Source organism: Fukomys damarensis, unplaced genomic scaffold (genome assembly GCF_012274545.1).
Source record: "Fukomys damarensis isolate Sample0158 unplaced genomic scaffold, DMR_v1.0_HiC HiC_scaffold_38, whole genome shotgun sequence".
In the NCBI taxonomy this organism is placed as follows: Eukaryota; Metazoa; Chordata; class Mammalia; order Rodentia; family Bathyergidae; genus Fukomys; species Fukomys damarensis.
The window spans coordinates 72,470,660-72,488,730 of record NW_022900950.1 but is presented as its reverse complement, the minus strand read 5'-3'; the positions used below and the strand labels follow the sequence as shown (position 1 = coordinate 72,488,730).

The window sequence follows — 18,071 nt, the reverse complement described above, 5'->3', positions numbered from 1 at the left end:
GTGCATGCTTAAAGAACGATTCATTTTGAAGGCAAAGCCTGCTATATAAATACAACACACATTTATATGTGCATAATCTTAATGTGAGTACACATACATATAGTCATATTTTCCACTTTCATATTATTTAAAGAGTTTTCTTTCTCCCTGGAAAAGCTCAGTAAGAATCTCTTTGGAGTAGGTATCTTGCTCATACCCAGTTCTGCATGCAGTTCTGCTGAGACCTAATACTGTCCTGCAGAAAAGTAGCTGACTACTGACTTTAGGCATGACAGGAGCTCTTGTTAAAATATAAACGTTTAGGTCTCTGTATGCATTTGCAGGCCTCTCCCTAAGGGACAAACTCTGTATTATTACAGAAGCTGTAATCCAGGAAATGTTTATACATTTTTGCATGTAGGAAATTGAAAAACTTAATGGAGTCTTTAAAACAATATTTTAGAAACTGTTAGAATAAACTCATAGTATGTGGTTAAATGTCTAAAATAATTAAAATTAGATAATATGTTCATACTAATTTGTATATTCTCTGGAAGCAGATGTTGTTTGTTTTGTTTTGTTTTGGGTGCAGGGCCTCCTGCATGCTAGTAAGAATGTGCTCTACCACAAAGCTACACCTCTAGCAGCTGATACCAAATCTACTGTGGGAATAGGAAATTCTTCTTAACTGAATTTCTAATTAATTAAATTCTTTGTGGTAAATAATATTCAGTCTTTGGAATACTCTATAAAGTATATGAGTCCATGCTCCTGTCTTAGTGAGTATATATAAAATAATTAATTGTTCATTTTTCTTGAAGTTTGTCTTGAGTGTATTTTTTGTTCATATTATAACATGGCCAAAAATAGGAAAAAATAGAATAAACCCTAGAAGTGGTGTTTAGGCATGATTTTGTGTTTATTTTAAATTTTATGGAATAGAAGATCTACTTCTCTTATCATTTGCATTTTTATTCTGTAGGTCTTAGAAAAACAATCATCATTCACTTGGGCTTTTTACTAGCTGTTTAAGTCTATGAGGGAGATTACTGTTGAACCTAAAATACCCCTAAATACAATGGGGATTGATAAATTTTCCTAAAATACATGTTATTATAATGAATTTTTCTGATTTGGTAGTTACAATATTAGCATGATTTGACCTCAAATTGTGTTCTCCTTTTGTACAAGCGTTCAAGTTAACCCTATTACAGCCTCTCACAAGATTTTCTTAAATATTCTTTTAGAGCACATGTTATTTATGTTTATTTTTAAATTTTCACAGTAAAATTTATTTTTCTTGGCTTAGAGCCACCAGTTTTGACAGTGTGGAGAGTTAAGTGACCACCTGACACCCAAGTGCAGAGCAGCTTCTCACTCACATACACACACACACACACACACACACACACACCCCACATCATGCCTGAAAGGAGCCAGCCCCACCCCCCCGCCTCCTGGCCACCGCTGGTCTAACCCACATCGATAAGTTTGCTTTTTCCAGAAGGTCATATAAGGGGAATCATAAATTATGTCAATCTTCAATTTTGATGTTTGAGTTTTTAAAAATTCATCGACATTGTCTATCTTTGAAAGGTGTTCAATATTAATATTTATAAAGTAAAGCTAGCTTCACTTTTGTATAATACTAATAACCAGAGTAGTACCTATATTTACGGAGTTTTTGTTTTGAGAATGTACAGAATTCTTTCATACGCATGATAATTGTTCCAGCCTCTCACTTGTGAGATGCCCAGGAACCCTTATCACCATTTTCCAGATGATGAGACTGAGGTTTAAGGAGGTTAAGGAAATGTTGAAATTTGCCTGTGCAATGTTCACAGAACTGGGCCTTGGACCTAGCTGTTCTTGACCTCAAGTGCAGCTTCTTTGCCATGATACAGCACCATGTTGCCTTACACAGGTGTTGTGATTCAACCATTAATTTGGAAACCACCACAGTCTGTTCCACTAAGTTCTTAGTAGGTCAGCCGTGTTACATTAGGTTTACATCCCCTTACCTTCCCTTACCTTCCCTTACCTTCTAATACAATGTTTTTAAAAATCTGATTGTGTAGGTATATAACATTTTTATAAGGAATGGCTTTAAAAAATCATTTCTGTGGAACCAGCTTAACTTGTAGAATAAATATATTTATACTTGCCAGAAAACTTGTAAATAAAAAACCATGGTAGCCCTAGTATCTTTCTTAATGTCTCGCATGCAAACTTGGATGCTGGTTTTATTTAAGATAACTTTGTTAGGATAAATATGTGTTTGTGTTTTTACAACAAGAAGAATTTTAAATATTTTTTCCTAAGTTTAGAAAAGTAAGAGGAAAATTGTATGATCGGTAATATATAATGGCAAAGCTATCACAAGTGTTGAATTCAATTATATTTTAGCACACAAGCCAAAAAAATTCCTTCTCTTATTAGATTGGGGGGTGGGGGAGAAATGTGGGTTGTAACAGGAAATTCTTTAAACATAAATCATGTTTTCGGGGCACAACCAGAGCAGCAGAGGCAACAATAAAACCTTCCCTCGGCAGTTGGAATTATTTTCAGGCCACATTTTAGATTCAGTGGTGCGGAGTCCTGAGCTGGAATTTTTTTATTTGTAGCACAGCTGTCAAATAAAACATTAACTAGAAAATTTGTTCTGTCAAAAAAGGGATATTCTAGTGCTTGTGGTAATATTTGATATTAGTGTGTGGAGAGGTAGACTGGTATTAAAGGAAACAAAAACTAAAGGTTGAGGAACACTTATGAGATTATCAGAAAATAATTTACCAAAAAGAGCAGCAGGTATTTATGTGCTGTGATTTATTTAGGAGGAGCGAACCTCAGCCTCATAGCAATAGCAGCCATGGCTGAGGAATGCTACAAAGAGGAAAAAGGAAACTTTAAAAAATAGTGTTTTCCAGGGCTGAGCCCAGAGTATAAACTGTATTACAATATGAAACTCTTCCATGTAATCATTTAAATATTTCAACACCCAGACTAAAGTTGTTCTGTCTTGTTATTTCAGATTCTTTTTTAATAAATGTCTGTCTGTATTGCTTGTCCCATGTCTTCCTGACCCGCCAGACAGTAAACCTTCCAAGGGCAGCGGCCTGTCTGTTTACCACGATATCGGTGTAAAAAAAGTGTGATACTTGGCACTTAGTAGGTGCTCAGTAAACATCTGTCAAATGAAAAATAATTTTGATAACTTTTTGATCAAAAGTTAAAACACATTTTTAGTTAAAATCCCATCATGACTGAGAATACATTTTCCTTGTGCTGACCTCAGGGAAACAGCAGTGACTGAACTAGAGAGGAGTGAGAATTTGGAAATCCCCCCCCCCGCATTCAATATGTCACCCTTCTTCCTCAGCTAAAAGGTTCCATTTCCGCCGTGCAGGAGCTGGGAAGGAAGTGAGTGGTCTGTGAGCAGCTGCTCTCCGCAAGCCCCTGGTGCACCAGGCACGCAGGGCTTCCTCCGGCCACCTGCCTCAGTCTCAGTGCATTCCTCCCCCTCTCCTGCAGCCTCTCAGCTGCTGGGTTTCAAAAGGGAGGCAGCCTCTTCCCGGAGAACCTGTCTCAGTCACTCCCGGTTTGCACTGAGCATGTAGGTGCAGGCTGGCGCAGGGTCCCTGGACACACTCAGTGGTCAAGACATACCACAGGGCGACACGTCCAGTTTCTCTGGGCAGGCAGAACAGACTGACCTAACCGGCTTTCGGTTTTCTAATCATCGTTGCCTACACTCAGCTAGCTTTTGTCTTTATCTCACATAACTTCCCACAGCTGCCTTGTATCTCACATAAAACCTGCCTACAATCTAACTACAACCCCTCTTCACTTGGAAATGATGACAGTTACTATTTTCATGTTTACCTTGCTTTTTAAACTTACTTATTCTTGAATTTTTCTTAAAACAGCCCCTTGATATAACCTAATTTGGTATGTAAATTTTGGGCAACAGTTCAAAAGCTCAAAGAAGCTCTGCAGTGATCACTTTACATTTAGCATTTGAAACACAGGCCTTCACTGACGTCTTTGCTTCTTTAGTCATAGGGAGACAAAAGGGCGCTTTAATAAGTTTGCATTCTGAGGTGTAAATCATCTGATTTTAGGGTTACTAGTAGTAAGCTGTATGCAACACGGCCTCTTGAGTAAAACCGTATACTCTGACTCCCTACCGGTGCAGATAAAGGATGCTTCAGCATTGTATTTCTAAATGTCCAGCTTTTATTATAAACCTCTGAGTTTATTAGAATCAAGAATTTCAAAAGTATAATGTAAATACTCCCTTAGTTATATTTATTAACTTAAGTTAAAAACACTTAGATGCCAAGACTTAAATAAGACCTCAAGCTTTTGAATAGTTTATCATGCATTCCAGGCAACACTCAGAAGCTTTCTAAGCATATTATTGCGTTTTTCGACTTAATCTTTTTCTTGGACATATGGATTATAATTCTGAGGCTCTACTGAAACACATTTTTTGAAGTCGTGCTGAATGTTAAGGGTAAACATCCCATGACCTTCATGTGTAGATTGTGTAGATGTTAGGAAAGTTTAGCTAAGACTAACTCTAGGGATGGCGTGGAGGGGCTGCTATAGACATTTAATTATTCACACAAGTTCATGTGAGTTACAGCCACAATCAGTGTCCTTTCTTTCCTGTTACCTTTATGTAGACAGCTCTTCCTGTGTTTGAGGCCCTGGAGATGTAGTGAGATGACTTAGTTCCTCTCCACTGTCCCCAGTGATTATTGTTAAAGTTCTGGACTCTTGATTTCACTGTCGCACCAAAGCAATTTTCATGATTCCGATGATTAGGGCAATGAAAGAACGACTTGGCTCAGATCGAAATCACAGTAAATTAGTCTTTTCATCAAAAGTTTATCCACGTAATCCTGGTTTGAAAAGGCAGAAATTCTCTCCGAAGTGATTTTTTAAAAGGATAAATACACAAAATCTTCATCAAGATTAGTCTGTAATAGTGAAATTTGAGCTACACGGTGCTCTTACAGCAAGGCAGCTGAGTTTTGTTTTACTTTGAATCACACAAAGTAACTCACAGAAAGCGTTGAAATAGTTCCACAGTGGGTTCTCGTGGGCCTGCTCTAACCAGTACACAGGATTCTTTTGTAATATATGGTGACCCTGCAGAAGTCCTCAAGTATTATATGTTGGAATGGTTATAACATCTGCCTTTCACAACTCTTAATATTCACAGAAAAGGTCATGCGGAATCAGGTCGATTCATTGTGAAATCTGAATCATCAGAGCCTGAGCTAACCTAGCGTCATGGTCTTCCACGTTATGTTTTCACTAGAATTTTGTTATTTTTAATAGAAATTTTAAGGAAAACTGTTCTGTATTTCAGGAAAATTGATCCAAGTGGTATTTGGTCACTGGGATGTCGTCACTTGCCTCACTCGTTCTGAGTCCTACATTGGGGGAAACTGCTACGTTCTCTCAGGGTCACGTGATGCAACCCTTCTGCTGTGGTACTGGAATGGAAAAAGCAGTGGGATTGGAGATAACCCAGGCAGTGAGTACACTTTTACACGCGATTGTAGAGTTACATGTTGCATTGTAAGTTACTTTTTCATTCTGGTGAGTAAAGCTGAATATCAAGTATTTCTAATTTCTTATTTGGAACTTGAGAAACATCTAGATAGCCTTGTTGCTAAAACAGTTTTGTGGTCATTGATAATTAAGATACACGAAATTTTGTGTGTGTGATAAGTTATTCTTATGATCCCCAAATGCTGATTTTTTTCATTGGAAATGGCTATTGACAATAAAATAGAGGTGTTTTATTTGTGAACAATAAGATCTAGCATAAGAGAACAGCAATATATTATCTTGTTTATTGAATTCATATTTTAAAAGAGCAAAATAAAAATTATAATTTCATGGAAAACTACCAGTCTTTATAAAATTATGCTTTCATTTACATATTAAAAGAGAAAGCAGGTCATAAAGGCCAATATGGAATATTCAAATTGGCTCTTGGTTTTTCAGATGGGAATGAAAATGTTCACCAACAGCCTTAAACATCTTTATGGAACTGTGCTAAAGGCAGTAAAACAAAAAATGTGTAACCATTTAAAATTGTAATTCACAGAAGGCAAAAAAAGGAAGCAGCTACCATTAAAACCAATCGCACACAGCTGCAGAAAAGAAATGGCTTTAGAAAAACACATTAAGAAGTAGGAAAAAACAATTAAAGGGACCACCTGAAAAATGAGAATTTAATTAAAATGATGATGACAACAGTGAAGAGTTCCCACAAAAATAGCTTTAGATTTTTACTTCATGAACTAGAGCATTTTAACTGCTCTTAAATATTTACAGTTTCTTAATTTAAGCCAGTCTCAAGGTTAAGGAAGGATCACGTTGTTCCTGCTTATTTTACCTGAATACCGTGGCACTTACATCTGTCACTCAGCCTCTGTGCGTGAAGCAGTAGGACACGTGTGAGCCCCATCCTATTTCAGATTGACTTCTCAAAGCCGTGCCTAATGGGGAACATTTGTGTGAAAGTGAAACCTTTGTTCAAAACAAAGTAGTCAAATGGTAGTAGTTTTTTTTTTAATATGCAAAGTATTTTTCAGATATTTCATATTATGTACAGTATAGATTTTGGAGTGGTAGGTAATGCAGGCTTTTATTCACTTAACCGTGTGTGTGTGTGTGTGTGTGTGTGTGTGTGTGTGTGTGTGTGTGTGTGTGTGTGTGTGTGTGTGTGTGTGTGTGTGTGTGTGTGTGCGTGTATTCCTCATTCTAATCAAAACAGGCATAATGCCCTACCTGAATAGAATATGAAAAATAATTTGAAGGCTGTGATGCCATGGATCTGTAGTCTGTGTGATCAGATCACGTTGTTGTGTGTATATGTACATTTGGTGGGGAGAGTATGTTTGTGTGTATTTTGTGTATTTATACATATATCTTCACTTTGCATACAATTGCAGTAAAAATTTAAAAGATATAAATATTAGGAATTTTGCTTTCACATTCTTTGGAAAGTACCTCATGTTCTTTTTATTATAGAGCCTAAAGTTCTGGTTCTTCTTCCTAAAATTGATGGCTTCTTAGGTTGGGTCACTACTTTCAATTTTTCTTGTTTCTGTAAATCCAGTTACGAGATTCACTAAATTATCTTGTGAACTTGGATTCAACACAGATAATACATCTAGAGTTTTGTTATTTGTCTCAAAATATTTAAGGAGAACTTTTTCTTGCCTTAATGTAAGCTCTTTCGTATCTTTATAGCAATCAGAACACACATTCACACACAAATGTACACACACAGACACATACGAAGGTATATGGTTTTTTAACCCATGGACTTAACATTCTGAATTTTGTACAGTCATCACCAATGTGTATTCTGAGAACTGGCTAAAACTTATTAGGTATTCTTGCATGTCATTTCTGTTGCATTTCAGAAATTTAAGCATGTTTTAAAATTTAAAATGTTCCCTTTTCAAAAGGAAAAGAGCATTGCATCTTTAGACATATAAATCAATGTATGTATATAATTAAATATACTTTATATATGTAAGTGCCTTATAAATTGTCCTAGAGATGGTTTTTATTTTTATTTTTTTCATTGACTTTATTGGTACATTCTAGGGATACAGTACAGTTCCATTCATTACTGGGATCTTGTACCTTTACATGACAGGTCTTCGTTCTCATTTTTTCCCCTTGTCCCCACCTTCCCTTCACTCCCTCCTCACCTCCCTACCTACCAACACTTTAATTCCATTTTTACATTTTCTCACATTTTTTTTTTGCATGTCCTTAAAAAAAAATCAAGTAGGAGTGACCAACTCCAAGGCATTGTAGTACAACAAAAATCTTAAGTTCTCAGCCTTGCTGTGGTTCCTCTCTGTTGTCATAAAATGAAAGCAACAGCGGTAACTGGCTTAAGGTGTTATCAGAAGCACAGGATGCTCGGCCCAAATAAATCACCACACAAACACCATCTTGTTGGCATTAGAGTACATGTATTATAATGTTGCATTTTTCATGAAGCACTTCATCTGTACTCTGTTATTATCTGTAGTACGGTGGACATTAACTCCTAGTAATGCCGGTAATGAAGAGAAAAAAAATAAAAGAATAACATAACAGCACATCTAATACAAATTTTAAAAAATTCGTAATGTATCTTGACTGGATTAAATTACCTTTCTCAAAGTGAACCTTGTCCTTTCTGGCCATTTTATAACAGCTGATGTCCCAATTTAATTTCGTTTTAGCTTTGAAGGATGAGTCTGGGAGAAAGACAGACAGGCACTTTTTCGTATTATGAGAACTTACACACATTAGAATAGAAAAATGAAAGAGCCAGTGTAAGCGTTTTGAAAGAAAATAATTTTTACTGTGTGTGAACTGTTTTCCACATCCACTCAAGCTGGTTAGGCTCAGCCTCTGCCTCGCTGAAGGCTCCACCACAGGCACCGAGCCGTTCAGTGAGGGGCTCCAGGTCACGCTCTTTCCCACGCTGTGTCTCAGGTGCACAGAAATGACCTTTGCCAAGTGCTGGGGCTTCCCCATTCGCACGGTGGCCTGTAAATGCACGTGATGCCTCAACTTTAAATTTTTGCTTTTAGACTTTTTCTTTCTTGAAAGGAAACTAAGTAAATAAAAAAAGCCTGGGCTCTTGCTTCTTGTGCATTTTATAGATCTCGTTCTGCCATGTAGTTGTTTCTATTTAAAACCTGTGAGAACAGCTAGGAGTTGTGTTTACTAGAGACACGAGGCTGTGTGTACCATTTTCTCCATATCTGACATTGGTGTTGTATATAAGGTTGATAGTTATATAACTATTTTTAAATAATATGCCGTCCTAAATGAATACACACATACTTGAGCAAAATCTGGCTAATTGAAACTGTATAAAACCTAAAAGCAGTATAATTTGGGGCTTTTTAAAAAGACACAGATGTTTTATGAAACCTACCTAAAGCACGTAGCAAAAGGCTTGCCGTTCTGCATCCCGGTTTTTATCTTTCACTCTGTTATCTTAGGATTATTATCTGCTGTCCAATGCAGTTTTCTTGAGAAGAACACTTAAAAATAGAATTCCACTTACTTGTGTTTTTAAGATAACATTAACCGATACACATATCAGTGAGAGATGTTTTCTGCACAACACCTCTCCTTTCCTGGTCCCCTTTGTGTTTTAGGATGAAATAGTGTCCAACAGTGTTTCTCCCTCTGAGCAATGCTGTCCAGACTGCTCATTTCCAGATTCTGGAGGAAATGTGCCGGGGACTTTGGATTGGTATTTAAATACTTTAAACTTTGACAAATTTTATTTAGTTAGACGAGCAAGGTGAAAATGTACAAAATAGTTGTTATTTCTTGACTATTTTATATTATATTACCAAATAGTAAACTTGGATTTTTAAAATTAAATGTTTATTAGACATTTTGGGGTAGTGGAGCAATGTTTCTAAAGCCAGAGTTGATTAGCTTTCCAAGCAGATGGCTGCTGATGGCGAGGTGTTGCACAGATTTGTGTGTAGTGTTTCAGTAAAGCAGTTTTCCGTCCTTGCGTTCTGGTTTTGATTTGATTGAAAGGTGGCATATTTTTCCTCTTTGCAATCAGACATGCTAACCTGTGTCAGCTTTCTCCTTTATGGGAATGGCGTCTCCTGAAGAAAACCAAGTTGTGTTTTTTTTTTTTTTTTTTCATAACAAGATTCTGTTCTTTAAGAGCATTTCAGCACCGTTAATTAGAAAGGAGGTTTTATTAACCATAAGGCTAGCACTAACAGACCACAGAGCTGTTTTTTAAAGTACTGTATGCCATGGCTGCCCTGTTTTTTCTCTGTCTAAAACTTCATTTTGTTATACTCTCATCAATCACTTAAGTCATTACCGTAAATCCTACTGTTGTTAATTTTACTAGTATCACCCTAATGAGACATTCCTGCTATAATTAAAAATGAATTCTAACTTTAAGGCATTCTAAATTTTTTTTTAATGAATTTAGAATGATCTTGCCATGTGACTGTAAATACCACTGGTAAACACATAGACTACTCATCAAGTCTGTGAGAAAAGTAGCATCATAACCACAAGGTGTGAATTATTTACTGGTCGCCTCTGCACATGTGCTTATGCATATGTATATTTTTGTGCACATATTTAGGAATTATGTCCTTTTTACCATAAAGCCAAGTATGTTTTACCGAAGCTACTGACAAATCCTTATTCTTTGTCTTGCCAAAATATAGGTGGATGTAACACTAATAGCATTCCTCTCTGGAAGTAGGTGGCCTAGAGCACCATCTGCTGGATGTGTCTGGAGACTTAACTGGGAAATACGAAAATTAGTACTTGGATACACAGGTGTATTTTGTTTTTAATTGCCTGTGATATTTATGCATCACAAATGCCAAGATGTGCACATCTGGGTTGAACCATATATGGTGATTTAAGAACAAATCATTTTAAACTTTCTTTTACCCCTACCATACCCTGGATTTGGAACTTTATAATAAGTATTTTAAGGAAAAAGTAAGTATAATATATGCCTATAACACAAAGCACCATGATTTCTCACGAGAGAGACTGACATTATTGATTGCCGGTGTTTAGTAAGCTGCAGTTGGAGAATATTGTTGGGGGGGATTTTGAATTTAGTTTCTTGGGTTCACTAGATTTTGCATATGAAAGCAAGGATTGAGACAAGTAGTCTGTTGATACCTAGGATATGCCTCTTGGTCTGATTCTTTGCCAGGGGCATGAGTTCTTGTATGCATCTCACGCACAGCTTCCCTTTTGGACTTCTGGACTTGTGGAGTGAGTGCATCATTGCACTAAGACTACCCCGTGTTTTTCTTTTTTGGGAGAATTCGTCAAGCAGGGTTTTGAAGCAGTATGTTGGCAGTGTTGAAGTTTGGGTGTCTATGAAATTCTCCAGAAGGTCCAGGATGTTTAGTGCTCCATGATGTAATGCAGGCCCTCAAGTTCTAGCCAAACAACTCGGTATTTACTGCTTGTAACTAATAGTAGATGTGGTAAAAGGAACTCTATTCATATGGCAAACGAATACAACCTTAATGTGCACCATATGCAGAGTGGTGGGGCGATGTGCCAATATATCACATTTATTTACCTTGTTTGGTTGCAGAGAATGACTCTCCCATTCAGCCTGTAGGCAATAGCCACTTAAATATGAGAACAGAACTGATGATTTATGCCCTCAAATTGCAACTGAGTATCTTCATATGTAGACTTTAATCTGCATACCAAAGAAAGTTGTCTGATACTTTATACTCAGAAATTTTAATTTCAAACAATTGCTGGAACTGATCTATGAAGGCACACATTCCCGCTAAGTGTCGCTGTGTAGGAGCTCAAGGGAATCATGGGGGTGTCTTTCTTCATTTCAGAGCCTGAAAATAATTCTAAAATCGTGAGCTCTGTGCTCCTCTCCCTTTAATCCATGAGGATTCTTCTGCTCATTTTTTACCTACTAATATTTTAAGGCAATTTTTCTCATATTGAGATTTTGAATTTGAAGTTCTGAGAGGAAAAACATTACTTAGGATTCTTTCCTTCTTTTGTGGCTTAACGCTACATGATTATTGAGTTTTTTAGGTTTTAGTCTTATAGCTGTAACTTGCCATAACTAAGGTCAAGGTGTCTTTAATGTGAAAACCTTCCACAGTTTTCAGAGTACCTTACTTGTGTATTTTAACAAAGAAACAGGAAGGAAGAATTTTAAGTGATTTTAGTATTTCAGCTAAGTTGATTTCTAAATTTTAATTTATATTCATAAAAATGCTCTTATCTCAACAAAGTTTATTACAATTTTCTACCTATCTATATTCTTTTTGATGGTAGAATTTTAAAATATTTATGGCACTAGACATTTATTTGATGCTACAAGAGCTATGGATGAATTAGAACCAAAGATCAAGGTCTAAGAGAAATCAATAAATGAAACATCTCAAGAAAGTGGGAAATAGGCTGAGCATGGTGCCATATACTTGCAATCCCTGCACTGTGGAGGCTGAGACAGGAGGATTGCTGCAAGTTTGAGGCCGTCCTGGGCTGCACAGTGAGACCATATCACAAAAACAAAAACATAAGTATAAGTAGGAAAAAGTGTATTAGTTGAATATGATACCTCCAAGCAATAAAGCATCATATAACCATTAACAAAGGTATTTCACATTGGTGGTGTTGACATGGAGGGATGTGCACCCAGTATTGCTAATTGTAAAAGAGCAACAAACTATCTAATATCATACACGGTTTTATGCCGATATGTGTACATACTTGTAGTGTGTGTGTGTAACATTTTTACAATGCTTACTTATAAGAGATGGAATTTGGGAGCAGTTTTTCATTTTCTTCTTCATAATATGCTAACTTACCTGAATGCTCAGCAGCGAGTATGTCTTGCCGTGATGATGAGAGACAGCAGAGATGCCCTGACTTGTGGAAATGTGCCTGACTCTTGCGATACACCTTGGCCACCTGCCCTGGGCCTGTAAGGTCGTGGGTATTCCTTGCTGTACCCAAATTCAGATGGATTGTCAGGCCAAGTTGGAAAGTCTAAGACAAAAGTAAGTGAGAGAAATCCAAGTACAATTTCTAAAAGTGAAGTTGTGTTTTCCCCTTGACACGAAACAAAACTAGTGAGGATCATCTGTAACGGACACGTAGCCCAGGATCAGAAGTTATACTTTCACTGAAAGTAGTTCTTATAACAAAGGGTGAGAGAAAAGCATTCTTCTTTCATTGCTGCTGTTGCCCGGTGATAACTCAGTGGGCACTGACACAGCCCTTCATGTCTACAGTCCTTTATGCATCAGCGCAGGCCTCAGAAGGCCCTGAGTGGTGACCACCCTTACCGTGCATGCTCCATGATCTCCATCCTAGAACTGTAAGGACTTGCCCGAGGGAGCTCAGCTCACTGCTGGGTGCTGCAGTATGGGTACATTTTCTTGCTTTCTTTTTTCGTTGGTGGTGGTGCTGGGGATTGAACCCAGTGCCTTGCTCAGGCTAAGCATGTGCTGTCACTGAGGTACACTCATAGCCACTAGGATTTTGATTTTTAAAATATCACCTGGAAGTTGATATACACCTGGAAGCACATAGTCATATGCACTCGATTTTTAAGGTAGTTCTAGAGGGTGATTCCAGTGTCCTAAGTTTATATAAACCAAGAACTTATAGTTTCAAACCATCTTACTTTCATTAATAATTTTAATATTATTAACAAGAGAAAGCGATCAAAAAGTTCTGTCTTGAGGCGGTCACGCCCTAAACACAGCCGTGGCATGGCCCCTGTATTCTGCGTGTGCGGTCACATTAACGTACTTTCGCCAAAATGGCCGCGATGAATGGAGAGGTGAGAGAGAGGCTGGTAGAGACTGAATGAATAGAACAGGTTTCACATCATTTTTCTTTGCATAATTAAGACTTAGTATAATTCCCATTGAAAAAAAAGTAGAAAGCTTAATGGAAAGGTTTAAGAAACACTTAACAGCTACCCCCATTTCCACTTCAGCAAAGCCATTTCCTTTCTTGATTTACCATTATGGTGAGCCACACGAGAAAGCTTAGTGTTCAGCTTTCACAGAAACATTTTGCAAAAATCAACTGTAATTAAAATGGAACAAAAAGCATATGCAAAACCTAAAGTATTTTCTGTAGGAAATACCTGGCATATCTTCTACAATATTTAGATTTTATTTTAATCTGTATATTCTTAAGAATATTATGGATTTAGTTTTTTTCTTTTTAATGTATGAGGAGTGGAGCTATAGCTCAGTGCTAGTGTACTTGCCTAGCGTGTATGAGGCCCAGGGTTGCATCTAATTTTAAAACGAATTCTTCATCAAATTTTTATTTTATGAAGCCTAACAAAACCAGGTTTCATATTTTACTTTCTAATAGATCAGATGATAATAGATTTTACTAATGTAGAAAGTGACATTGTTTTAAGGACTCCTGTTGATCTTAAATACAGATTTTGCATATAAAGCAGTAAGTAGTTTGGGCATCAGTGTTGTGTTTTGGGCCTTGAAGATCATGGGTACTTACAATTTGCATGGTTATGGTAAGTTCAATGACAGAACTTGATCCAGTGACCATCTGATTTCTTCTGTGTAAGTTCTCTATGACTAACCTACATCTCCAGTCACCAATGATCACTTAAAGTCAGGTCATTTTCTTTTTTTTTTTTTTTTTTTTTTTTTTTTTTTTTTTTTTTTTTAATTTCATTTTATTTTAACTCTTTATTGGTACTTTTTAGGATGCAGCACAGTTACATTCGTCACTGGGATCTTGTACCTTTACATGACTGATCTTGGTTCTTATTTTTTCCCATTCCCTTGCCTTCCCTTCACCCCCTCCTCCCTTCCCCGTTTACAAGACTTTGGTTCCATTTTTCCTTTTCTCATATTTTTTCTTTTCCCTCTTCTCCTTTCCCCTACCCTTCCCACTTCCCCTACTCCTTCAGTCTTTTTCTTCCTTTTTCACATTATCATTTTTACAATTTGAACCTTATTTACACTTCTAGTTTTTCACATCAGAGAAACTATTTGGTATTTACACATCTGTGTCTTATTTGTTTCACTTAAGAGTATGATTTTCTTTTTTTTTTAGTTCAGAGATCGAACTCAGGACTTTGCACTTGTGAAGCAGGTGGCAGTATCACTGAGATAAATCCCCAGCCCCTAAAGTCAGGTCATTTTCAAATAAAAGGCCAATTTTATTTTTTCTTATTTCCACAGTGCGTGGCACACAATCCATATTCAATAAATGCTATTAATGCAGTGACATTGTGAAGGGATGGACTCAGGAGCAAGTGGGCTGTGTTCATTTACGATCCACAGGTCACCTAACCTAAGTATCATTGGGAAGAAATAGTTTTGTTGTTACAAAACTAGGATTGGGAATATGTTGAACCCACCGCACAGATGTCCCCCGAAGCCTCATGCAGGTGTAGGTGGGGCTTTTTCAGAGGTGACTGAGTCTAAGGCGTGACTCACTGATGGGGGCTGGGGTAAGGCTGTGAGTGCTGTCCACCCTCAGGAGGCTGGATAAGATAAACGGGGCAGGAAGGTGCTGGGAAGGTCCCTTGTTGCTTTTGCTGCCGTGTGGGTGCCATAAACTGCTTCTCCTCTGTGACACCACTCTGCCTTGGAACCGGCCGATTATGGACTGCAATCTCTACAAACTGTGAGCTTGGGCCGGGGATTTAGCTCAGTGGTTCCTCCGCCTGCCTTACAAATGAAAGGGTCTGAGTTTGATTTCCAGTACAAAAAAAAGTGAGCTTTCTTCCTTTCACTTCAGGTGTTGGGTATTTTGTCTCAGGAGAGAAAAATGACTAAGACAGATGCTATTAGGGAGATAGTGAATTTATGAATTGCGGAATTCACTCTACTGTTAGCAATTGAGAACTTCACAGCAGTTTTTTTTGGTTTGTTTGTTTGGTACTGGGGATCAGACTTGGGGCTTTGTGCTTGCGAGGCAGGCAGCAGAACAGCTGAGCTACATCCCCAGCCCTTTACATCACATTTTAAAGTGGTTTAATTTTCATAAGATCAAGGAGATGATGCCCGAAATACTAAGAGCTTTATTAATTTTTTTTTAAAGTAGCTAAACGTTTGCCAGAAATATATGTCTGGTCTATTTTTACCTGTATGATTAATCCCTTTTGCCTTAAATGGAGCTATATCTTAAGAAATACTTTTTCATTGGATACTTATGAGTAGTATACTACAGAAAGTACTGTTTCCTCTTTTCTTCCTTCCTTCCAGGTATAAAATTTTAAGTAGTTGGGAGTCCATTTGATGAGAAATATAACATTATGAAGGTGCCAAAGACACACATGATAAAAACATTTGCTGTTCTGTCCACGGTGTTAAAGTGATTCAGCTAATATCGTAAAACATAGGCTCTTCCTCTGTTAGATGCAAGTTGGGTTATTACAGTAGTGTAAGTTATTAGTGACACTCACTAGTACGTGCTGAGGAAAACACATCTTTAAAACCCGGTGTGTCCTGGCATTCGGAGGATTCTGGCTGCCTTGAATCTCATCGACTGGTTCATCTTCCTCTAAGCCCTCCATAAAGATGCACAGAGCATCTTTTTCAGCCTTTGGTCAGGACTTGCATCAGCAGTCATAAACCTGCTTTCTGGACAGAGACCCTTTCCTTTGAAGTAATTGCTCAAGCTTTTCAAGCGTCCTAGAAGTCTGTCCTCTTTCTCTTCTTATTTTCCTTTAAGCGTATGAAGTGTAACTTCTTAAACCAGCAGCAAAGTTTTCTCAGTGTTACTAAAAGACAGTGAGTTTTCAAGAAGTAAGACTTTTAAGAGTTCTTAGGCAAATCTGCTCTGCTTCATGGTGCTTCATGTCGTACCATCCCAGCAAGCAAAGGTGAAGACCGTTTGTATCCATTAACTATTACAAGTCATAGTCCAAAGAATTAGCCTGAATTTCTGAAAACTCCCCAGCACCACTTCCACTTTCCTGCTCTCCAGGTGGTTTAGAGACTCCAGTGAGAGACTGGTGACGGTTCCAGGGTCTTTAGAAGTTAATGGCCAGAATCATCTTCTTTGTGCTGTTGGGCTCCCTCTAGGTGTTCACCCTGTGAGCTGACAAGTGGCAGGAAGAGGTAGGGAGTCTTTCCGTTATGTGGGCTGTTGTCACATAGACCCTGCTGCGGTCCGGGACAGCAGTGTAGTAGGGAGTGACTGGTACAAAGACCAGCCCAGGGGCCACAGAGGAAGCCTGTGTCCTGCCTCCGGTGTCTTCTCTCTCCTCAGTAGGTTCAGTGCGGGTGGTTCCCCAGACGTCTGTTCAACTTAAACAGTTGTGTTTGTTTGATTTACATCCTGTATCGCAGAATTATATTTTCTGTAGTGAAATTTTAGTATTTTAAGCTCTTGGTTTATTGGAACTGACAGAAATCCAACAGCTCTTTCTTTTGAATATACTTTTTTGGCAAGGAAAAAACGTAAAGAATGTTGAGTCTGTGCAGCAGACAAGAAATGGAGCCCAAGGTTGAGTGCATAAGCAAGAGGGGAGACCCCTTTTCTCAGAGCGAGTGACCTCTTGCCTGATGCTGCTGAACAAGGGTTTTGAGAAGCCAAGCCAGTTGAGTTCCCACCGCAGGGAGTTGAGCAGTCTCTGTGTGGGAAATCCAGTGTTTCTGAACCCGTTACCTGAGAACCTGAAGGACAAAAGTCTGCCCTTATGCACTTGATTTGTTGGGGATACCCCCCAAACCCCCATTTTTCCTGAATTGTCTAACCTGTTTCTTGGATTAGAAAACATTTTGCCAAACTTTGAAGCAGAAGTCCTAGATATCCGGCCCTAGGAAGGAGGGGTGGGGTGAAGCTTTTTCTTTTTTTTTTTTCAGTTTCAGAATTATCTGTATGTAGGCTGGGCATGGTGGTGCCTGCCTGTAATCCTAGCACTCAGGAGGCTGAGGCAGGAGGATTGCTGTGAATTCAAGACCAGCTGGGTTACATAGTGAGTTCCAGGTCAGTTTCAACTACATAGTGAGACCCTGTCTCAAACCTCCCCACAAAAAAGAATTATCTGTACGTGTCTTCTGATTTGTGGAGTGAAAATGATTTGGTATAATTTGGGTTCTTGAAACTAGTATTTTGTAAGTCAAGCATACTTATAAAAATCGAATTATGAGTTTATAAAAAAGAGTGCTTACATCTTAGCCTACTTTCTAGGGCTAATCATGAAGCTGCTTCAACTATGACTTTCTAGCCCTAGAAACCTCTTAGTAGGGTATTTCCACTCTTTCACATTAGAGAAGGAGATGGGATCGACAGCAGTCTGTTCTCTTCCTCCACTGAGCTTCTGAGAAACCATTCTGGAGTGTGCAGCACAAAAAGCATGTGTGGCCCAGGTCCGGATCCGCCTGCCTTTTGTTTACTTGGGCTTCAGTGGAGATTGTTTTCCTTTGCCATCAGTTCTTCAAACCTCCAGCTTCACTGAGCAATTCCAAGGCAGTTAGCGTCCCAGCACAAATCCCACCCCTCACAAAATGGTAACTCATGACAAAAAAAAAAAAAAAAAAAAA

The 18,071-nt window shown here is 38.1% G+C and overlaps 1 protein-coding gene across 3 annotated transcripts in view; it reads left to right on the top strand.

The window, feature by feature from the left end:
- Lrba (LPS responsive beige-like anchor protein) overlaps nucleotides 1-18,071 on the top strand; it is a 452,811-nt gene that overhangs the window by 420,042 nt on the left and 14,698 nt on the right. For all 3 annotated transcript variants that reach the window (XM_033760036.1, XM_010632727.3, XM_010632728.3), the window contains one exon: nucleotides 5,360-5,527. In XM_033760036.1, coding sequence (XP_033615927.1) covers nucleotides 5,360-5,527 — 168 coding nt within the window. The remainder of the gene's footprint in view (nucleotides 1-5,359; nucleotides 5,528-18,071) is intronic.